Source organism: Leopardus geoffroyi, chromosome A3 (assembly GCF_018350155.1).
Source record: "Leopardus geoffroyi isolate Oge1 chromosome A3, O.geoffroyi_Oge1_pat1.0, whole genome shotgun sequence".
Classification (NCBI taxonomy): Eukaryota; Metazoa; Chordata; class Mammalia; order Carnivora; family Felidae; genus Leopardus; species Leopardus geoffroyi.
Genome location: NC_059336.1, coordinates 392,901 through 415,418, shown reverse-complemented (window position 1 = coordinate 415,418; position 22,518 = coordinate 392,901). Strand labels below are relative to the sequence as shown.

The following is a 22,518-nucleotide window of genomic DNA, read 5'->3' as shown; positions in this document are numbered from 1 at the left end:
AGCTAACCCCAAAATCAGGAAGTCAGGCCTCAAACGGTCTGTGCGGTGCGTGAGCCATGGCACTCCTGAGCAGCGGTAAACACTCTCGAGACCTCCAAAAACGCCAAACCCCGCTTTTTCATAACGCCATGTTGGACGGTCCTCCCACTTCCCACCTTCCCCGAGTTCCTTCGGACCGTTCTACCTGTGTGTCTCGCTGGTGGAGCCGACGCGGGAGGCAGTCCCTAAGAACCCGCCCTCCCTTTCCGGCTTCGTCCGCAGCTTCCGCCAATCAGGTTGGAGCAGGTAATAGAGAAGGGGCCGAACAAAGTCTTCATTGGACACCGTTAGTGGGGGTGGGATGAAGGCGGAGCACGCGTCAAAACGGAAGTGGGTTGTCGCGCCGCTGATTACGTAATGCCGCGGTGGCTGAGGCGGTTCCGCTGGCTGCTGTGTGCGCGGCGAGCGAGTCCTGGTGCGGCCAGCTCGGCTCCGACAGCGCCCGAGACCCCGGTCCCGACCCCAGCCGCGGCCCGGCCGCCGCCTGAACATGGACTCCGCAGGCCAAGGTACCCGCGGGCCCGGCGCCTTCGCTCCTCGGGCCCAGCCCGCGCTCCTCCCCTCTCTGGCGGCGCTTCTCAGACTCTCAATCCCCTCCGCCTCTATCCGCCCCGTGGCTCCTTTTCAGCTCCCATGCGCCGGGCCTCGAAGCTCCCGATGGCCGGGGCGTGCGTCTGCCGCCCCCGGCTTGGACCACTCACCAACTTACCCTGCGGCCGCTCCGAGGACCGGTTCCCCGGCACCCCTCCCCTCGTCCCCAGAGTTTTGGGTTTTCTCTCTCCGGGCAGCTGTCGTCATGCCCCCTCCCGGCGCTTGCCTAGTCGACCGCCCTCCTTCCCTACGCAGGGCCCTCGAGGACACTCCATCCGGCCCTGCACCAGGGCCGATGTGTTGTGCGCTTCTCCCGGGGAGGGGAGGGGAGATGGAACCATCTTCGAGCTCAGTGCAGCGCCCCTTGGGTGGCAACGTTGCTCGGAGCCCAGGCTTCTTAGGGGTTGTCTCAAGGGGGAAGGGTGCAGTGAGTCACGGCACACCGAGACTGGGCCAGTTTCCAGAACAGACACCCCTGACCGGTTTGAGATGGCCGCTGGGGGTTGTGGAGTGGGCCCAGATTAAAATCTTGAGAAGGTGATTGGAGTCCATCTTTCATTCTGGTACAGAAGAGATGCCAACTTCCTATGTTGACATGACTACCCTGGGTAATTTAAGGATTTTTTTTTTTTTTCCTGTCATTTGACCTGCATCAGCGTATTAATTAAACAGAACTCCTAGATTCTGATACACTGTGTAGATTTTCCTATCTCTGCAGTCTACTTACGAAATAGTTGAACATCAAAAGCCGCCAGTTTTAAGTTCAGGCTTTTCGCTGTTTGCCGTGTATGTCTAATATAGGTAAGCATCTCAAGCATTGGATTCTGACCGTAGAGTGACAGAAAACACTGAGCACTTACTGTATGCCGAATACCATACCAAACCTGTTTCTCAGACGTCCTTTTTCCATTTTCAGAATAACCCCTTGAGATTATTCCTTGTATTATCACCATGCAGTTTATACAGTTCTAGAGATCTGGGACTCACCCAGGAGGGACTCTAGCCCCCTAGTTTCTCCTACAGCACCAGCCCCACACTCTGTAGGTCTTTTGGTGACACTTTCTTGCCTCGGTCTCCTCTGAACCAGAGTGTGAATGGCATCTACCTACAGGGCTATGGTGAGGTCGGTATCACACAATGATTGTGCGGCGCTTTGGCATGTTTGGTGAATGCCCAGTTTCTATCTGGGAGTGATTGCAGGATCCACCTTTAGCTTTGTAGGCAGAAACAGTCCAAAGACCTACCTACCTTCCTTTATTATAAAATGTTTATTTTTGAGAGAGAGAGAGCAGGGGAGGGGCAGAGAGAGAGGGACGGAGGATTGGAACAGGCTCAGTGCTGACAGAGAGCCCGATGTGGGGCTTGAACTGACAAACTGTGAGATCATGACCTGAGCTGAAGTCAGTCAGTTGAGCGTCCAACTCTTGTTTTCAGCTCTGGTCATGACCCCAAGGGTCGTGGGACTGAGCCCCGCACCGTGTGGAGCCTGCTCGAGATTTTCTCCCTCTCTTTCTCTCCCTCCCTCTTTCTGCTCCTCTCCCTTACTTACACTCGCCCTCTTTCTAAAATAAAAATTAAAAAAATAGAAGAGCAAGGTTGTGGACATTTTAAGGCATTTAGCGAATTTGAGTAGATTCAACACAGCACATGAAGTAAAGTTATGTGGGTTGATTTCAGTTAAAAATCAGAATTAGTTGGTGGGGCACCTGGGTGACTCGGTTAAGCCTCTGGCTCTTGATTTCAGTTCAGGTCATGATCTCACGGTTTGTGGGATTGAGCCCTGGGTCGGGCTCTATGCAGATATCTCAGAGCCTGCTTGGGATTCTCTCTCCCTCTCTGTGCCTCCCGCCCTGACCACAATTAGATAAATAAACATTTTTAAAAACCCAAGTCAGTTGATAAAAACAATGGTTGTGCTTCATCTGGTAAACGTGTATCAAGTGCCAAGGAAGTGCTAACCTCCAGCTGTGTGGGACATGTGAAGGGAATGAGCTGAATAGAGCATCTTTGGAGGGGTTTTTTGTTATTTTAGAGAGAAGGGGTCGAGGGGCAGAGGGAGAGAGAGAATCCTGAGTAGGCTCCACCCTTAGCCCAGTGTGGAGCCCAACACGGGGCTCGATTCCACAACCCTTGGATCATGACCTGCGCCGAAATCAAGAGTAGGACACTTAACCAACTGAGCCACCCAGGTGCCCCTAGAGCATCTTTAGTTTTAAGCACAGTCTGTTTTTAGCAGATTGTAGGATTTCAACAGTAGAGAAACATATCTGTAACTACAGGCAGTTTTTTTCCCAACCTTTGTGCATTTGTTTTTATTTATTTTTTTAATTTATTATTTTTTATTAATTTTCTAGAATATTTTCTTTATTTCTGAGAGATCTTGAGCAGGGGAGGGGCAGAGAGAGGGACACACAGAATCTGAAGCGGGTTCCGGGCTCTGAGCTGTCAGCACAGAGCCCAGTGCAGGGCTCGAACTCACAAACTGTGAGATCATGACCCTAGCTGAAGTCGGATGCTTAACTGACTAAGCCACCCAGGTGCCCCTTAAACATTTTTTTTTAATGTTTTTATTTATTTTTGAGAGAGAGAGAGAGAGAGAGAGAGAGAGACAGAGTGTGAGCAGGGGAGGAGCACAGAGAGAGACACACACAGAATCCGAAGCAGGCTCCAGGCTCCGAGCTGTCAGCACAGAGCCCGACACGGGGCTCGAACCCATGAACCGTGAGATCCTGACCTGGGCCAAAGTCAGACGCTTCACCGACTGAGCCACCCAGGTGCCCCCTCTTTTTTTTTTTTTTAAATGTTTACTTCAGTGATCTCTACATCCAACATGGGGCTTGACCTCACGACCTGGAGCTCAAGACTCACGTGCTGCTCCAGCTGAGCCGGTGAGGTGTCCCTATGCCTTTACTTCTAAAGTGCTGGACACCACACAAAGCCTGTTTTCATGGCGTGTGCGGATTGCATGCTACCGAAGGGCGGCCGTGTGTTCGGAGTTGGGAAGAGCTAAGGCAGACCCGTGTTTCTCTATTTGTGTGGGATCTTGTCCGCCGTTAGTGCAGGCAAGAAGATGCCTTGAACTGGAAGAGGAAATGGTGCCTGCGGGAACCGGAACCTGATCTGGGTATGGCGGAGGTGTGGAAGCAGTGTCTCTGCGCCTCCCTGCATGTTGTTGTGGGATGAGGGTCGAGAACAGACTCCAGGGGAATTGTGTTTTGCCGACTCCCTGCTGGGGCTGTGTGACCAGCCCGTGCGTCTTGTGTGTGTGATGGGAGCACGTGCTCTGCAGATCGGTTGATTGAAAGTGGTGCTTGTGCTTACAGCCGTATCGTTTCTTTGCCTTAAAAATTAGAAGATGTTAGGTTCAGCTGCTTTGTTTGTAGCAAACGTTTCCTGTCTCCGCAGAGTGTGTTATCCTGAGGGAAGCAGAGTTCAGGTCTGGCTGCCTTGTGCCAGCCTTTCCGGTGCCCTGAAGCAGCACCTTGGGTGGCTTGAGATGTCCTTGGCCTAATGACCCAAACCATCCCGACAACCTGTCATAGTACTCTCCACGGCCCCCTTGACTCCCCTGTAACCTGGCCTCACCCTTAGTTTCTCCCTTGGTGGAGACCTCTACCCTATTTACTTCCCTGTAACTTCGTATTGACAATTTCTGACTTTGTTTGTCTCTGGCAGATATCAACCTGAATTCTCCTAACAAAGGTCTGCTGTCCGACTCCATGACAGATGTCCCTGTCGACACCGCGGTGGCCGCCCAGACTCCTGCTGTTGAGGGTCTGACGGAGGCTGAGGAGGAGGAGCTTAGGGCTGAGCTCGCAAAGGTGCGAAGTCTCCGCCATCTGTCCGGGGGTGACTGTGAGTTCAGGCTGATGAGGGGCCATAACGCTGTCTGTGCTCTGCAGAAATTGCCCTGGGAGGTCATTCCCAGAGTCCCACAGAAATTGCTCTTTGCGGCCACTTTTTGTGTGCCTGGTGCTTTGTGTACCGTGAGGAGGGTGTCCACACGGGAACAGCTGCTCTGAGCCCACCATCTACTGGGGGTTTCTTTGCTGGGATTAACATTTGACAATTTCCAGAGCCCACAAACTATCTGCCCCTGGATCTTCATTTTCCCTTTAAAGATTCTTCTTTTTGTAAAAAGCGCTTCGTGTGATCTTTAAAGTGAGAGTCGTTTAAGAGGAAATGGTAATCAACCCAAGCCTGCAAGTGTAGTTTTTATTCAGACTGACTGCTGGGAGTGTCTCTTTTTTCTGTGTGATACAGAGTCTAACAGCAACTCACTTAGGTTCAAAATCTGGGGAATGAACTTGCTGATATCTGAGCATAGCATCCGATCAGGCAGAGGCTGGCATCCTGTGTTGATGCATCCTGAGTCTAAAAAGAGCTAGTTGTGTAGATGATCCTCAGCCCCACAGCCAGGCCTCAGACCCTGGGGGAAAGCATGTAGCAGTGTCTGAGTTGAGTGAAGGTTACAGCAGCAGCGGGCAGTGCAGTGAAGCTTATGGGCTACACTCAGTCATTTCAGAGTTGAGCGGCAGAAGCTCATGTCACTTAAAGTTTTCAACGTGCGTATCCCCAAGACAGCTGGACTGCACAGCCTCAAGCCATGTTGATTATCACACCATGAGTGGAATGTTCTAGTCATTGGTCCTTATTGCTGGAGTAACTACTAACAATTTGATTGGGTGATCCTACGTTTCTAAGTTATTTCTTTTTCAACTATTTTGTGCTGGAAAAACTAGTGACATAAGGGCTCTGAGCTACTTTTTACTGCCTTACTTCAAATAATCACTTTTTTAAAAGACTTTAAAATTTTTTTCATTTGTTTTTTTGTTTAAAGTGTATTTTGAGAGAGAGAGAGAGAGACAGCATGAGTGGAGGAGGGGCAGAGAGAGAGGGAGAGAGAATCTCAAGCAGGCTCCACGCTCAGTGCAGAGCCCCACATGGGGCTCAAGCTCCCAAAACTGGGAGATCATGACCTGAGTCGAAACCAAGAGTCAGACGCTTAACCGACTAAGCCACCAGGCGCCCCAAGGGAAAGACTTTTTTTTAGAGTAGCTATTGATGCAGGAGCTAAAAACCAAAACCTTTAGGGTAGTCAGGCTCCAGAGGAGGCTTCCTTCTCAAGTTGCATCTTTTTTTTTTTTTTTTTTTTTTTTCCTTAATTTTAGGGCTTGAGCAGTTTCAGGTGTTTATTTTCAGGATTCTTTCTAACTTAAATTGAATTCAAACTTAAGTTGCATTCAAACTTAATTCAAACTTAAATTCAACTTAAATTCAAACTTAAATTGAATTCAAATTCAAATTTACTTTTGGCTTGAGTAACTGCCTTTGCCGAGGCCTAGAGCTAACCTTGGAAACATACTTGTTGTCATAAAGGCCGTTGCTCTGTCACTTGAGTCTTGGCCATCCATCTGTCTGTCAGCTCTGCTTCCTTCCCAGTGCATGTGGAATTTCTCCGTGCAGAGAGGGCCTGGCTGCCAGCAGTTCCAGCTTCTGAGCCCAGACTCAGAGCCTGGAGGGAGAGGGGATCATCTCTTCTGACACCTGTGCCCCGTCCCAGAGGAGAGCTCCGACAGGCCTTGCTTGGTCATCCATGGGTGGGCACAGTGATTGGTAGCCCCGCCAGAACCACTTGGCTTGAGGGAAAGAGACAGTTCTCAAGAAGCCGGGTGCTGGTTCCAGATAAAAAGAGATATTCGTTGTTGACTCTATTCCTAAGACAAGTTATGTGCCGTAAGCGGAAAGTTCTTACGTAATTCCGAGAAACCTCTTGTGTGTGTAAGGATGTTAGTCACTTCCTGCAATCAAGTCAACTGTGTTTTTGCAGGTGGAAGAGGAAATTGTCACTCTGCGCCAGGTCCTGGCAGCCAAGGAGAGGCACTGTGGAGAGCTGAAAAGGAAGCTGGGCCTCTCCGCCTTGGAGGGCCTGAAACAGAACCTGTCCAGGAGCTGGCGTGATGTGCAGGTCTCTACCGCGTAGGTACCTGCCCGCGGCAGAGGTGCCCTGGAGGCTGGAGGGCGTTCGCCAGGCCGGTGCCCCTGGCTCGCCAGTAGGATGTTATGTGCTTGGGGACAAGGTGCCTCACAGAACGGGGGGATCAAGTATCCCTGTCTGCAGGCAGCCAGCCGGAGGCCCTGAGTCCTTGGCCTAGCCCCTGGCATGTCTTCCAAGAGCTTAGAGTCTACACATACTTTTAAAAGGTGGGTGGATGCACTAGCTAGTTGTCCAAGCAGAAATTGATGAGAGTGTATCTCAGGGTACACATCTGAGAGAACACTAATTAGGTCCTTAGTGAGACTGATTTTCCTGTGGTCCTCAGAGCTCAGTGTCTGCTGAGGTGGATGTGAGTCCTTCTCATGAGCGTGATGTGGTCACAGCCCTAGGACTTCTGACTCACGTGTGACTTTGCCCTCTGAATTTGGGGAGTACAGCTCCATGGCTCCTCTGAAATGTATCCTCCAGGGCTGGTGGGGTGGGTGGGGTGGGGGGAGGGGGTAAATGTCTCCCACTGAGAAGCCACATCCCTGCAGACAGATCGATCGCATTTTATAAAAAAAAAAAAATCACCTACGAAAGCCCATTTCTCTGTCCTAGGGAATCGCGGGGTTTGAATCCCAAAGGGTGACTGCCAGAGAAGTATCCTGGGGATGCGGCTGTGCCTTCCTCATTCCTCACAGCAGTACTGTTCCCGAAGGGCTGTCTCACATGGATGACCAGGCGCTCCCTGGGCGTGACAGGGGAAGGGCTGGTTGGTTCTGTCAGCGCCCGGGCCCCCCTGGGCCTCCCCGGGCCTGCACAGCAGGTGCTGACCACCAGTAGACCTGGTCTCAGGCCGGCCGGAGAGTCGTGTTCCCGCTCTCCAGTCCTTGTCTTCCCTGGAATTTCAGCTGTGCTTTGAAACCTGAGTTGAAATCATTGTTCTAAATAATTCACCGCGGACTTTCTGTTTTTAGCTATATGAAAACCTCTGAGAAACTTGGCGAGTGGAATGAGAAAGTGACCCAGTCAGACCTGTGAGTGCCTTTGCCATCAGCACCTCCCTCCTCCTCCTCCTCCTGCTCTTGACACTCTCTTAGGGACCGGGAGGCTGCGTGCACCTGGCACAAACCTAGTTTGGGTGTGTTTTGCTTATTTTGCCGTTACGTGATTTTTCTTAAACGCAAATGACACTCTACTTTCCGTGAAACGGGTAGTCACTGAAGGAGATTCACTTGGCCACCAGGCCACGCCGAAACCCTCCCTCTGGCTGACGCGGATGCGTCCCTTAGGTGAGAGGCGTGGCTGGCCTTGGGCAGCACGTCTGTCTGGTAGGCGCCCCTCAGCCTTCTGAGCGGGCAGAGTGGCCAAGCGCCGACCGGTGCGGACGGTGATTTGGGGCCTTTGTTTCGGTCTTCCTTCCCCGCAGACATGGCTGCGGCCGAGGGGCTCACAGAGCATCCCTCGTCCTTGGGGTGGTTCTTAGGCTGTGGGGGCCGCCTGGACCCCGCTGGTGGGGTCTCGACGGAGTCTCTTTGGTCTGAGGGGCATCGAGCTGTCAGCCATGTGGAACGTGAGCACAGTAGGAAACACACGTGGATAGTTTTCTGTGTCTGTCAAAGCCACGGTTCAGAACGACCCTTGACGTTTTATCTGAGGTAACAGCACTTCATTTATCTGCACTCTAATCTAATTAGAATTCCTCTGAACAGGGAGGGGTAATGTTTTAAAATAGTCACTTTCTGGGATTTTTTTCCATTTCTTGCTTAGGAGGAAGTGCTGTCACGGAACCCAGAGAACTTGGGTAGTCCTTCTGTGTCTGACTGAAAGGAACTGGTTGTTACTGAGCTTGTCTTCAAGGTCCCCGGGACCCCAGGTCTGCTGGCTCCACGTGTGGTCTCTGCAGCCTGACATCACAAGGGGCGGCGGGCACTGGCGGGCTGTGGCGGTTCACGCTGTCTGTGTCGTTGCCGCACGTGCTCTGGGAGTCCCGGTGTGTTGTGTCCCCGGGGCCGCATCGGACGGTCCGTCACCAAGTTGCAGATGTTGTGTGGTTTGGGACGCCTGGCAGGCTCACAGTGTGGACTTACCTGAAAAGAGCTTTAGGAGACCTGAGTGCCATCTCAAATAATTGCAATTCTGATCCCTCTGGAAGAGACGTGTGGCTCTGGGCGTGGAAGTGGCCGGGGGGATGCCCTTTCAAGCGCTTTGCCAGGCGGTGGCCACTCCCGGGCATCACTTGCAGCCAGCAGCGCGCCGGAGGATGACAGAGAACTCGGGACGGCTGGGAAGCGCCCGCGTCTGTGCCCGTCGTGCTGCTGCTCGTGCGCTGTGCTGGGCGCGTGCAGCTTTGACGCCACTCATCCTTTCTTGTCTCAGCCGCTGCTTCTGATTCACACGGCTGGCCGTGGCGGCAGCTGTGTTCTGCGTCGCGGAATGACCGCCTGGTTGGGCTCTTCCCCTTGGTAGAGCGTAGCTGCAGGCGTGCCGAGGTGGCACCGGGCGTAGTTGCCAGTTGGTGTATGGAGTCCTTTCCTCGTATGGGACAGAAAGCACGGCAGAGTGAGTGTGAGCCCGAAAGGAGGGGAGGCCTGCTCCGGGCTCACCTGACCAGGGCTCTCCTTACGCTGGCTGTGTCGCCAGGCTGGCTTCTCCTGGACGGTGCAGAGGGTGCCCAGCGGGGCAGGTTTGAATCTTTGTGGCATTGCAGCCCAACGGCAGGACGGCCCGCCGCGGGTCTCCCCGGGCTCCCCCCGGGTTCCCCCCATAGTCAGGGAGCTGTAAACGCACCTGGCTGGCCGGACTGGGATCACGTGCCCACCCAGGGTTGGGGTGGGAGCAGCCACCAAGGGAGGGTGCGGGAGAATGCCCCACGCTGACTGCAGAGTTTGCTGATGGCGGGGGAGGCTGGCATTGGCGGCTGGCGTTGGCGACGTTCCTACACCTTTGTCTTCCCAAGAGCTGGGGGTGATTCCCGAAGGGGTGCTAGGCAGGGTGGCACAGCCTAGCACCCTTCCTCACGTCTGGGCCTGAGGTTACCTGCGTGCAGACTCTGGCTCGGCCCCCAGTCCCCTCACGGCCTGAGCGTGGCCTCTCCACTGGGGCTGATGACAGCCCCTCGGCCCCTGCACTGCATGTGCCCTGGTTTGGAGGCTCCCGTTTCAGAAGGGGTCCCTGTGGCACCTCATTTCCACACACTTGAAGTGCTGAGGGTGGTGGAGTGGGGGAGATTGCCTCCGGTCCGTCTCCCGTGGGGGTGCTCCCCTTCGGAATGGCCCACGAGCCAGTGTCTCTCCTGCCAGTCATTCAGCGGCCAGCTCCGTACTAAGTGACCCCAAGGGCACTCCTCCTCATCACCAAGGATCCCCGGCAAGGGCTTGCGGTCTCTCCAAGTGCAGTTCCCCACACCTGGCCCTGTGGGTGCAGGCAGAAATTCTGTAAGGACTTTGCCTTAAATCCTCTGCTTCAGACCGTTTCGCTTCAGCGAACAGAATATTAACATGACCTTAAACGTTTGCGATTTCGTGAGAAGCAGCTTGAAGACATTTTCTGACCCTGTGTCTGCAACCACATATCCTGCGTGTTCCTAGTTAACCTTGTAGTTAGTGTTTTATAAACAATGAGCACGCTCCAAGTCTGTTGCTCGCAGGTAATCTGTTTTAACTCCCTTTGAAATGAAAGCAGCTCCCCAGGTGGGGGTGAGGGTGGGGTCCCTAACAGATACTGCAAGTTCGGGGCCCCAGAGAAGGTCCCAGAGCCTTTCCTTCAGCAGGTTTCTCTGTCCCTTTCCTGCCGGCTTTGCCGACCCCGAGGCGACTGTGTGTATGTGCCAGGTCCTGGCAAAGGCTCTGTCGGGATGGAAGGTCCCTCAGAGGATGACAGCTGAGTCTGTGGAAACCCTCCCAAAAGGAGCATGTGGACTTTGGTTTTTAGTGAGACCCAGCTGTGGTCTGCCCCTCTAGAGCCGGCCTTGCCCCTGTGCCAGGGGGTCCCGTCTAGATCCCAGACACGCAGCTCTCTGGGCTGCAGCTGCACAGGCGGTTGGGTTTCATTTCCATTCCTGTTCCATTCTGTGACAGCTTCTGGCTATCACAGGGGAAGGGGTTTCTGGTGGTCGGGTTTGTCTAAAGGTTGGATTTAGAATTAGAGTTTTTTCGTTATGGACCTGAGGAAATCCCGAGGCAAGTCTTAAAGTAAAGATTTTAGGTTATTTTCTCTCTGTTAACGTGTTCCAGGATTTACTGACCTTCCCAGCAGCTAAGATAAACTCACTGTCCTAGGGACTGCGATGTGTTTTTAAACTCACTTTCTGGAAAGCACGTATTTTAAGTTCTGGACCCTGCCGGGCACCAAAGAAGCCTGAGGCCCCGTGGCGCTATGGGAACGGCTGGGCCTCCTGCTGATGGGGTGGCACAGGGACTCACGGGCAGCCTGGAGTGCTCAGGAGGGAAGGTGAGGGAGGAGGGCAGCACGTGATCACAGTGGAGCCTCCGGATGGCACTGGGGGAGTGGACGGGAGGGAAGGACTCCGAAGACCCAATGCTGGTGCTGTCTGTGACCTGGTGACACGAACAAGGCGTCAGAAAGTAATTTCAGAGAGAAGGCTGGTATCTCGAGAGCCTTGCCGTCTCCAGCGGTTTCCTTAGGGCAACATGTCAGCTTGGCCAGAAATGAGCCCTTGGGTTCAGGCTGCGGTATCTTTTGTTTATGGTGGCATCTGGACAAGGTCTGGCAGCTCCAAGTATTAACTCTCAAGGCGAGCCCAAGGATGGCCTCGCTGTCCCTGTAGCCAAGGCATCCTGCCTGTGCCCATCTCACAGATGTTGAGGTCATGGACCCATGTCTTGTGTGATGCACCCCCCTTTGTGGATGGTTGGGGCAGGAAGGCCTAGAAAGGGTGGTCTTTGCTGTGATCCAGGGCCACCCCTCGCACTAGGGACGATGGCATTGATGGCATGAGATGAAGGTTCCTCAGTTCTGAAAGGATTGGTGAGACCGTACAGGGGGGTTGAGGGCCGGAGGGCTCCCGAGAGTCTGAGCGGCCAGCCCACCACAGGCCACACATCCACACTGTCCAGGGCACCCCCGCCCCCAATGGGCGTGGTGGAGCTCTCACATGAGAAGCTCCCTGAATACAGTAACAGAACAAGGGAACCTTTCTGGCTTCTGTCTCAGACCCAGGGCCTCTGTGGGTCTGTCTGCTTTGCAGCAGGCGGACGCCCCACTTGCCGGGCAGTTAGCGCTGTGGCAAGAAGTCAGGGGAGGTGGGTTACCTGAGCGTTAGACGAGATGGAATAAGGTCAGAAAACAGTTACTGCAGAGCTCAGAGGTTGCGATCTGGCCGTGCTGCTTTTGTCCCTGCTGTCAGTCCCCTTCCTGGCGGCCAGACACATGCTCACTAACCCTCTGTCCCTTGGGGTTCTCTCTGGGCACGTGGTGTCTTTGACTCATGGGTGGTGGCTGCTTCTCCTATTGCGCCGGTTCAGCTGGTGTTTTCTTTACAGCTACAAGAAGACTCAGGAAACTTTCTCTCAGGCGGGACAGAAGACGTCCGCTGCCCTGTCCACTGTGGGCTCTGCCATCAGCAGAAAGCTCGGAGATATGAGGTGAGACACCCTAGTTGGGTAGGCCAGTCGGGTGAGGGTTTGGGGATTTTAGATCCACTAGAGGCTCTGAGGGGGCCTGGGGCTCAGGTACGTGACCCTCCGGGGCCCTTTGGCAGCTGTAGGTGTGGGCACACCAGCCCTGGGGCAGTCGATTCACGGTCCCTTGTTTGTGGACTGCCTCTTCGCCACTGCTGTGCATCTTCGGCAGGGATTGTTGTTTCCTTTGGGTAACTTAGCGCTTGGGATCTGTAAAGGTGGGTGCTTGCCGTTGAAGTTCCACGGATGAAGGATGACTCTGCCTGCAGGTCGGTGTCAGGGTGGGGTGTCGCTCTGGGCAAGCCAGCCGGGACAAGGGTGTTGTTTCCTTGCAGTGTTTGCCCAGCCCAGATCTCAGAGTGTGTGTGGCTGCACGCCAGGGGCCCCAACTGAATGTTCTCCCAGAGTTGATGAGACCTTCATGGCCATCAGAGGTGCTTCAAGCAGGGCCTGGGGCCAGGGAGTGTGGGGGCTCTTGGACATCTGGTGGAGCACACGTGGCTGCATCCGCCGGGCCCCCTCTGCTACACGGCACTGAGCCAAGGAGACTGGTCCTTGGAGCCAGAGGCTGTGGTGTGAATCCTGGCTTGGCTACCTCCTAGCCCTGCCCTTGGCGAGGCGTCCCTCTCGGGGCTGCTAAGATCAAGCGTGCGCTGTTGAGCGGCAGTGTGGTGTCCTTCCTGGCCGCCCCTCCTCCCCAGGTGTCACTGCCCAGCCCTGCCCTGGCCCCTGACCCACGCTCAGGACCGGTCCCTTCACTTAGCGATTTCAGGGAATGCCTCCCTGTAGCCCCCACCCCATGCTGAGGCTCCTCTCTTCTCAGACTTGAGAATCACACGGTGGTAGTGCCCGTGGGCTTGGCGTGTGGAGTACAGCATTGGGAGCCCATCCCGCTCTGGCCCCTTCCCTCTTATGCTCGGGTGACCTCCCTCCCTGCCTGCGTAGGTGAGGCATTTCCTTGCCTCACAGACCTGCCTGGCAGTTGCCTCGTGAGGCCTCAAGGTGGGGGCTCTGGCCTGACCACGTAGCCAGAGGTGAAAACACAGACACTCATACCGCGTGGCTCGTGCCCAGGGCCGTGCTCACCTTTTGTTTGCTGGATGTAGTTAGTCCCCTCCGCTTTTTATTTAGAAAAATTGCAAATTTTCAGAGAGGCTGAACAATCAGTACACAGTCTGTGTATTTCCTCTGTCCTAAGGAGTGCACGGCCTCACAACTGGAGATCTGGTCATGCTCCTGGGCAGCTATGGCTGGGGGGTCCTTTTGGGTCACCCTGTAAACGTAGGCCTTGTCCACAGTGGCTGTGATTGGAGCCTGCAGATGTGGCTCTGAGTGACAAAAGGGGGGTCTGCAGCGGTCCCTCCCGGCCACACGGTCATCTGCTAACGCTTGACTTTGTGGGTGTGTTCCTGTAACGAATCTCATTTGAAATTAGATGGGACGCCATCGCCGCTGCACTGTGGGACACCTGCTTTGGCCACCTGAGCCGTGCTGTGGTAAGCCTGGTGACAGACTGATCACATGCCACTGGTGGCCTGGCCTTGCTCCCAGGGGTTGCCATGGAGGGCGTTGGGGGGCCATCCCAGCGCTGCTGGGGTGAGCTGTGCGTGGGGTTGTGGTCCTTTCCTCGAAATGCGGGTCTGATAACAGAGCATTTGAAGGAAGCAATAAATGTGTGCTGTGCCTAAATTACATTCTCACTAGGAACGTCCCTGTCACTTCTGGCATGATTCACTCACATCCAGCCTTCTCCCTCCCTCTTGGGCGTGTGCAGGGTGTTGGCACCGTCCGGAGCTCCCGCGGGCCCTTTGGACGGTGCACCTCACTTCTCCGTCTCTGCTTCAGTCCCGCTCTCTGCTCCAGGAACTGGGGTGTGCTGCTGACCGTGGCGAGGAGCCTCAGGTCACGTGCCCGGCCTCACTGCCGTGTGTCACGTTTGCACCCGTGCTTCCAGGGACAAGAACCAGGTCCCACGTAGTCAAGGTGCTCGGACGGACTGGCCTCTTTGCTGGTGCGCCTCGCCACGGGGCTCTTCAGTCTTGCTCTGCTGTGTTTCCGGGGGTGTGGGGAACTCTGACGTCTTGGGGTCAGTGATGTGTCCACCGTTGCCTCACCCCGTAGTCTCAGGTTGAGCTGAGGTTGAGAATTCACCACTTCTTGAGAATGCAGATGAGGTCCAGGGAGGTTTCTGTGTGCTGAGATGTTTGCCCTACATCACGGTGCTGCAGAGGCCTATCCGAGAGCAGCCCGGCCTGGGAGGCTGTTTGCATGCCCTGGGGTAGGAGGTGGCAGACTGGGAGAGGAAATCGGATTTGGGTCAAAGCCTGGGTTAAAGCAGGGGTCTCTGTCTAGCTTGGTGAGCCTTGACGAGGCACCTGCCTTCTCCCACCGAGAGATGGCAGGGCCTGCTGCCCACCCAAGAGGCCACATAATTGAGCCTCATATGATCTTCTGAATGCTTCTAAAATGACTTTCATGTTGGGGGTAGCCTCCAGAGCGTGAGCAGGCCTGGCTGGGTAGTGGAGGACGTGGCCGTATTGCCCCCAGACACGCGTGTTTCTAGGTTGGAATCTGCCAGCTGGAGGGTGGAGCTGGAGTGCGGGGCGCTCAGCCCCGTGGGTGTCCCGGCCAGTCCTGTCGTAGCATGCGTGTGCGCACCCTCATTCAGCTGAAGCCCTGAGGGTCGTAGAGCCCGCCTCCGCACACCCCACCCCTTTGCGCTGCTCCTCTCCTTGGGGCTTCATCCCTCTAATTCCAGACAGGGTCGTGGACACGCAGGTGCCTCGTATGTGACCCAGGTGGGATCGCAGAGGGGCCGGTCGCGTGCGTGAGGGAGCGGCAGCCTCTCACAGAATTGGGGCTTGAGGAGAACAGGGACCGGGGTGGTCACGGGGGTCCCCGCGTGGCCTTCTGGAGCTTGAGTGAGGGGCTGGGGTGGGCACTAGCCTCCCTTTCCTAACACTGCGTTTCTTCTCCTCCTGCTGCTGCCTTTCAGAGCCCGTCCGTTCTCCCACTCGTTTAGGTAAGGCTGATGCGGGGCGTCCCTGTGGAAGGCTCTTCCCTTGATTCCGGGCAGGGTGGTCTCTGGCTGGCCTGTGGGAGGCTGTGCACCTCGGCCCCAGCTGACACAGCCAGGCCTGCCAGGCATTGCAGCCTGCCGGGGAGCTCACGGCTCCTGGGGCTGTGACCGCGTGGCTTATGGCCAGCCCCCAGCCCAGCCTGACAGCGTCCTTCCTGAGAAGAGAAGGGGGGGGGCGGGGAGGGGGGCGTGCTGACTCTCCATTCTCGGGTTCTGTGCCTCTTCATCCTCCTCCATCCTCGACACCGGCTCCTGCTCTCTGCTGCCCTGCAAGGGGATTCGTTCTCCACTCGAGGGCCAGGAACGGCAGGGCACCTGTGGGGCATCCTCCTGGGTGGTCCTCACTCCACGCTGACCCAGGCGCATCTGTCTGGCCCGATACTAGTGCTGCCCCATCACACACGCTTCCAGCTCGGAGGCCTGGAACCAAATCTAGAACAACGTGTGACTTGAAATATTTCTACTTACTTGACCTGGTTGTTTCTCTTTTGCCGAAAAGTCATTTGCTGTGAAGTCGAGTAAGGACATCTGACAGCTATTTGTACCAAAGGTATTTTAAAGCCCCAGGCCGAGGTCTTCTTAGTTTCCTATTTTAAAGCTCTCTCTCAGCACTGTCCCATTTCTGGGGCAACTTTGGAGGCCAGCGAGAGGAGCCCGGGGTCCTTTCCTCCCGGGGCCAGGGGCCCTTCTGTGTGTGGTGGCCAGAGCTCCCGCACCCTGCCACGCCGGGTCTCTGTGTGGGTGAGCTGATGGTGTGCTGAATGCCAGGCTCATCCCCTTGGTAACTCCTGCTTCCTTCTCTGCTTCTAACACGCTCCCAAGCAGCAACTCTTCAATCCGCCACTCGATAAGTATGCCAGCCATGAGGTAATGTGCACTCGTGCTCCCAAGCTCCCGGGGGGGGGGGGGGGTGGGGAGGATGGGGGAGCCGGGGGGAGGGGGTGGCTCCAGCCAGTCGGCTTCACATTCCCCATATCCCTGAGCCAAGGGCCATCTTCTCCCTGGCAGGCTCCTGTTGGCCAGGGGTTGGAAAGATCCCTTTTAGGCTGAAGAGCTAGTGGGGGGGAGGCTAAGAGGAGACCAGTGTATCAAATAGGGCTCCATCTGGAACCTTCCAGGGCTGCCCAGGGTATTGGGCCAGGGAGGGGCAGAGAGGTTCATACACACACTTGGCACTCACAAGACTTCAGGCGCCTCCAAGCCTGTTACGGGAAACTTGTATCTGCACCTGGAGGGGAGTCCTGGTCTCCTTAGAACACCCAGAGCTGTGGCCTGTTCCTGGAAGCCTCCCACTCATGTTTCCTGCCCTGCGGTGCCGCAGCAGAGGCCCTGTCCCTGTTCTGTAGCTGCCACACCCCATCGCATGTCTGGGGGTCCTTGATGGGCTGCTTCTAGAAGCCTGAGGGTAGGGAGGGAACTGGTTGTGTAAGGGTGCTGGGTGGGGCTGGGGCTGGCCTGCTCTCTCCTCCTCTGCCTCCTCCTCACTCACTTGTTCCGAATTGTCCTTCGTTTCCTTTACTTCCGTGAGAGATTGGTGTCAGGAGTACCTGGGACCTTCCATAACTTGAGCATGTGTGGACGTTGGGTGCAGCAGAAATGTGCTCCACATCTCGTCCACCTGCTCAGGCGAGAGGTCTGCGCTTCCCCCGGGGTCGCACCTGCTGGCGGCATGCAGGTCTAATGTTCTTGGAGTTGGCAGGTGTGGCTGACCTGTTCTGACCTGGAAGCCTCCAGAATGACCTTGCCTGGACTGTCTTCTGGGCACGCCCCCTCCCCTTTTCAGCTTGTCACATGTTTACAGTGAGGTCTCAGGGTGCCGTCAGGGATCTTTTCTGCAGGTTGATCCTAACCCTGAGGCCCTTCAGACTTAGGAAGGCAGCACAATTGTTTGCTCCCTCCACCGACATCTCTCTCTCTCTCTCTCTCTCTTTAAAGGAATTCTGCGACCTTTAAGTCCTTTGAAGACCGAGTTGGGACCATAAAGGTAACTGTATTCAGACTGTTTGTTTGATTCTCTTGCTGGGATGGTGGATTCACGTGCAGTTACGAGAGCTAATGCAGAGGGCCATTGTACCTTTCACACGGTTTCCCCCAGTGATCACATCTTGAAGTGACATAACCAGGATATGACACTGATAACAGCTAAGGCGGAGAACAGTTTGATCCCCACGGGGTAATCCTTCCCCGTGTTCTCCTTCCTCCTGCCCTACCCCCAGAACTAGTGATCTCTCCATTTCCATGATTGGAACCATACAGCATGGAGCCTTTGAAGATTGGCTCTTTTTACGCCGCATAAATCCCTGGAGGTACCTCTAGCCTGTTGCTTGTGTCAGCGATTTGTTCCTTTTTATTGCTAATCAGGATTCACGCTAATCAGAATTCAATCAGAATTCAAGTTCTGTAGGCTCCGTAGAGACCTGAGCTGGCCTGGGATCTGCCCTGGGATCTGCCCGGCTCTGCGTGCTCTGTCTCAGGTCTTTCTCTCTTGGTCTTTTCCCACCCTTAGTCTAAGGTTGTAGGTGGCAGAGAGAATGGCAGTGACCACCTTCCCTCCCCGACGGGGAGTGATGACAAGCCCCTGCCCGACCACACGCCCTTCTAAGCCCGTCGCAGCTTTGCCCAGCCTCGGAGCACGTGCAGGCCCACCCGTCATCACCACAACCGCACCTCTGCAGCGGGACAGCCGGCCAGGCCGTGGGCGAGCGTGCAGAGCTGGTTTTGAGGACAGTCGTGCCGTTGACACGTGGACCTGGCTGCTGCGCTCGCATGAGTTAGAGAACACAGTTTTGTACGCAGATGCTTTACACTGAAGTTGGTAGACGCAGGACCACTGTGCCGTCCGTCCTGGGCTGCAGGGGTGGACAGGGCAGTGGGCCCTTTGGGAATCTGGTGGGTTCGTGAGAACGTGGAAGGGACGGGAGAGTGATACGCGCAAAATAAGTGGTATTTCCTAAAACCTCTCCTTCCCTAAGTTCTAGAAGGAATGTACAGAAGGAAGATTCATCCAGAGAGTCCTACCTGATCCTGTTTTTATTTCAAACGCTAAACAAGAAAACTGTGCATTTTCTGAAACCCTCCAGAAAAGAAACTGGTTATCAGCAACTGCCTAATTGTTACACTAATGATCTAGCTTTAACGAAAGCAAATTCTTTATTTTTTAAATGCAGTGAATTTTTCAAAAATTAAAGCTAAGCGAAGCTTTAGTCTCATAGTTAGGAAACATTATTTCTTTGGACTCAAGCTGAAATACAAGCCTTACATCGCCTTATGCTTTGTTTGTTTATAATGTTTTTATATATAAAAATAAGGGTTCTTTAGTGGGTTTTGACACTGTGTAGACTTGGGCATCTGGCTTGAGGGTGGCCTGGACCATTGGTGTGTTTTATTTCACTGATGGGCTTCATCCAGCGTATGAAGCTTGTTTCTCTCTCCTCTCAAGGACTGGGACAGCTGCTGGCCAGAGGGCTCCTGGGCCTCCCTGGGGCAGGATGCGGGGCAGGAGAAAGAAAAGCAAGCCTGCCCGCCCCTTCCCCCCCACCCCCCCCCCCCCCACCCCCAGTGGCTGATGCATTCATTACTGGCCATCTGTATGCATCAGAATGCATTACTGCATTCATCAGCTCCAACCCGCTCATCTGTCCCACACGGGGGCTGAGTGAGGAGCAGGTGGGCTGCACAGAGGTCACCTGGAGCTCTGCTGTTGCCTTTTCTCAGGAGCTACACAGATCTCATTCCCGTTTTGAGGCTGCCACACCCCAGCAGTCTCTTGGGGCCCCACTTGGGGGGTGTGTCTGCAGGGGCAGCTCCGTGCCTTACTGGCTGGCTCTCAGCAGGCAGAGACGTCCCCTGTGCGTGCATCTGTGTGCTCGCTGCAGGGAGCAGCCGTGCCCGTGGGCTCTGTGCTGGCAGACCGTGCTGTGCTCCCTGGTACCCTGAGTGCTGCTCACTTCAGACACCCTGGGGCGGGGGGGCTGTCGTCCGTGCCTGTGCCATGGGAAGAACACCATTGGGGTTTTTTTCTCCAGGGTTAGAATCTCAGATGGGGTGTGGTGAGAAGGCAGGATTCAAGCGTAGGAACATTTATCTTTTCCTCAAGGAAATAATGGGTAATTTGTCAATAAAGCATTCCTTTGGGGAAGAACCTATGCCAACTTGTGTGGTTGTCTTTCTTCCTCCGTGAAGGTGAGGAAAGAGTGGCAGATAAACCCACAGAGGAGGTCCCTGTTGTCCTGGGCCCACACCCTGGGGAGGGGCAGCAGGAAGCAGGTTCAGCTCAAACGCAGACCTCCAAATCCTCAGTCCTGTGAATTAAAACAGGACGCAATGTGAGAGGGTGCCGTGGTGACAAGCCTGTGGGGCGTCTGAGGAGGGACGTGTGGAGAGTGAGGAGGACCCAGCCAGGTTACAGGTTGGGTCGGGCTGAGCAAGCAAGAGTCCTGCACACCAGGCACTGAAGACAGTTTGCTCCACCGAAGGGCCTGGGTCTGGTGTGCGAGCCGCCGGAGTCCTGCGTGCATCTACTTGTAGTGACCCCTGAGCTGTTGGGGTGCAGGGAAGCCACGTGTGTCCCTGGGTCAGGTGCAGGGCTCTTCCTGATTCTCCTCAGGTGGAGGAAGTTCATTGAGGTGGCTGTGGCTGCTGTAAGAGAACCCGTGGCATCCTTCCAACCCCCTCTATGCGTGGGACCATGTGGACAGACAGGTAAACGATGGCCTGGAGCAAATCAACTGCAAAGGGAGCTCCCGTGAACTGAGACGGTGGCACGGGGGAGGCGGGGCCGGAGGCCTCCGGGTGTGTGCAGGGACACTGGTGAGGCGACCCAGGGCAGTTTGAGGGCTCCTTTGTTGCGAGTTCATCGTTTTAAGGCAATCTGCAAGATTCAGAAGTCCACACAGGCTCCGGTTCCCCACCCGTGCCCTCCCCACCGCTTTCCTCCTGCATTTCTCCACGAAAAGGCAAGCAGATATGCAAGTGTGCTCTCAGACGGTACCCGATGTTCTGTGCCCTGCTTTTCCTTCCTTGTGCTCTGCCCTGGTGCATCAGATGTGTCAACCCCGCTGCCCTGGGCGCTCCCAGTGGCAAGTGCCTTTACTGGGAGTATCGGACTTTCCTTTGGGATCGGGGAGCAGGCTTGCTCCAGATGTAGCAGTGGGGAAAGCGAGTTACTCCAAGTTGTAGGAAGTCTACACTCCACGTGGGACCTCAATACAACAGTGGGCCGGGAGAATGGTGGAAAAGCACCGCCGCTGCCTGAAGTCAACATTTACCTTAATTTACTTTGGAAAGGGGTTCCATGTAGTCTTCACGGATTAAATATTTAAATGTTTTGTGGGGAAGTCTGTCAGGCTTTGTGGGATAGAGGGAATCTGTTGTGGACCCAGCTCTCGAGGGCTTTGCGATCCCATCTGTTGGGGAAGACAACGTATTCCTCTAACAGATTTGTGTGAGATGAGCTTTGAGAGCTTGGAGGACTAGAGCACCTGGTGGGGCAGGTGGAGACACGGACATGCCTGGGAGGGGCTGGGGAGCAGCAGAGCACCTGCTTCCCTGAAGCCTCAGTTCCCTGTCTCAGGGTGAGGATAACGCGGCTCGCCTCCCGTGATTCAAGGGCATGGAAAGCACAGGGCCTGACCATAGCCACTGTCGGCATTTGACCGGCATCTTCTGTCACTTCCTCTGAACAGGTTGGGTTGCTTATTTGTAGACATACTCATAATGATGTACTTTTTATGTCATGCATCTTGCTCGTTTACTTTCAGGAACTATCACAAGAATTTTCTACACTGTTTCGTAGCCGTTGTGTACGTTTTTAATAGCTATTTTGTTCCACTGAGTGTGCTTGCTTATACAGTTGGGCAGGTTTCCATTTTCACTATTTTACAACAACAGTATACACCTTTTTCTATATTTGGGAACTTTTTTTTTAGGAGGAATGGCCCTAAAGTGGAACTATTGTATCAGAGATGGACTCACTAAGGCCTGGTTCGTTCATTCTTGCAGCTTCCGGCACAGGCTGAACACAGCTTGTCCATCTTACTGCCTCCTTCCTCCTATGATTCTGTCCGGGAATCTTTCATCCTCTTGAATCAATAGACAGTATTAATCTGGCCTTTCTGCTTCTTGGTTTTCATAAGCCTTTTCTTACTGCCTCCTCGTGTTGCACAATTTAACGACTACCAGGAGGCTTCCCGAGCTCTCTGCCACAGCCAGCATGATAGCAGAGAGGTGTAAGAAGAGGGCAGAGGCAGACAGGGGTCAGAGCTTGTTGGCAAAGCCTGGATTTTACTCAGTGTTCTAGGAAGCCTTAGATGTCATCAGGTTTCTCTTTTATAAAAGACAACTCCGCTGAATGGAAAATGGCCAATGCGCAAGAGTGGCAGTGAGGCGGACACACGCCAGAAAAGGTCTGCGTGGCTTCTAGAATGAAAACTGCCACATGTCAGTGTACCAGACACAGAGCAAGCACTGAATAAGTGGTAGGACTGCTTACGGTTCCGGGGAGTGACAGGGAAAGGTGACCGGCAGGCCTCCCCTCCCAGGTGGCCAATAGGATGAGCAGGAGTCCTACCTGTATAGGGAGGGAAGTGTGTGGACGCTGGCTCTCCTGCTTTTCCACGCCACTGTCTGAAGGCGATTCTGGGGGCGTGGCTGGACAGTGGTGGTGGCACTTCATTGGTTGGGCAGGAAGAAAGGAAGTCCCATCTCTGCGCTCCAGGGGTGAGCAAATGTCAGTCCCTAACCAGTGCCCGGAGAAAGGGGGGCGTCGGCCTCTGGGTCATCTCCTAGCAGCTCCCTCTCCCGTTCTTGGACGAGCAAAGTCGGCGGCGAGACAAGACCGCACACCTCCCCTTTCGCAGGTTTCACCGCCTCACCTACCCGCGGACCCGAGCACCACGGGCACTGGCGGGAGGCTCGGCCCGCGCGCCTAGGTCCCGCCCCTGCCGGGTTGTAGGCGCTTCCGGCTCTGCAGTGCGGGCTCCGCCCACAGCTCCCGGGGCTTCCGTTCCCGGGCTGTCACTTGGGGCCCCGCCCCTGGGCTGTCGCTCGAGGCGCGGCCCGCACCCGGCGTTTCGGAGCAGCCGCTGTCACCTTGCGGCTCCGCCCCGCATGGGCGGAGCCTCCGCCTAGAGCTCTGGGCGCGTGCGCGGCCTGCCCCGCCCGCCGCTCCGACCCGCGGAGCCCACGTT

General features: G+C 55.1%; 1 protein-coding gene across 11 annotated transcripts; it reads left to right on the top strand.

Moving 5' to 3' along the window:
- The first annotated feature begins 347 nt into the window (after positions 1-347).
- On the top strand, positions 348-19,476 carry TPD52L2 (TPD52 like 2). 11 transcript variants are annotated; one of them, XR_006702975.1, is made up of 10 exons: positions 380-548; positions 4,306-4,451; positions 6,461-6,609; positions 7,588-7,647; positions 12,115-12,216; positions 13,688-13,748; positions 15,248-15,274; positions 16,157-16,198; positions 17,267-17,315; positions 17,838-17,863. XR_006702975.1 is itself a non-coding variant. In XM_045443875.1 (9 exons), the coding sequence occupies exons 1-9, from the start codon at positions 530-532 to the stop codon at positions 17,931-17,933; spliced, it is 690 nt and encodes a 229-aa protein (XP_045299831.1). In that variant the 5' UTR covers positions 380-529; the 3' UTR covers positions 17,934-19,476. The 11 variants fall into 11 exon arrangements, 10 of the variants coding, with proteins under 10 accessions (XP_045299835.1, XP_045299831.1, XP_045299829.1 ...); XM_045443875.1 differs by lacking the exon at positions 13,688-13,748 and having other exon boundaries at positions 17,838-19,476; XM_045443873.1 differs by lacking the exon at positions 13,688-13,748 and having other exon boundaries at positions 16,154-16,198; positions 17,838-19,476.
- The last annotated feature ends 3,042 nt before the right edge of the window (positions 19,477-22,518 follow it).

What these genes read in the sequence shown, in the direction of transcription:
- TPD52L2 (XM_045443873.1), top strand. An exon ending in GATGTGCAGGTCTCTACCGC is followed by an intron (nt 6,610 to 7,587) that starts GTAGGTACCTGC and finishes TTCTGTTTTTAG; the next exon opens with CTATATGAAAACCTCTGAGA. An exon ending in ACCGAGTTGGGACCATAAAG is followed by an intron (nt 17,316 to 17,837) that starts GTAACTGTATTC and finishes TCCCACCCTTAG; the next exon opens with TCTAAGGTTGTAGGTGGCAG.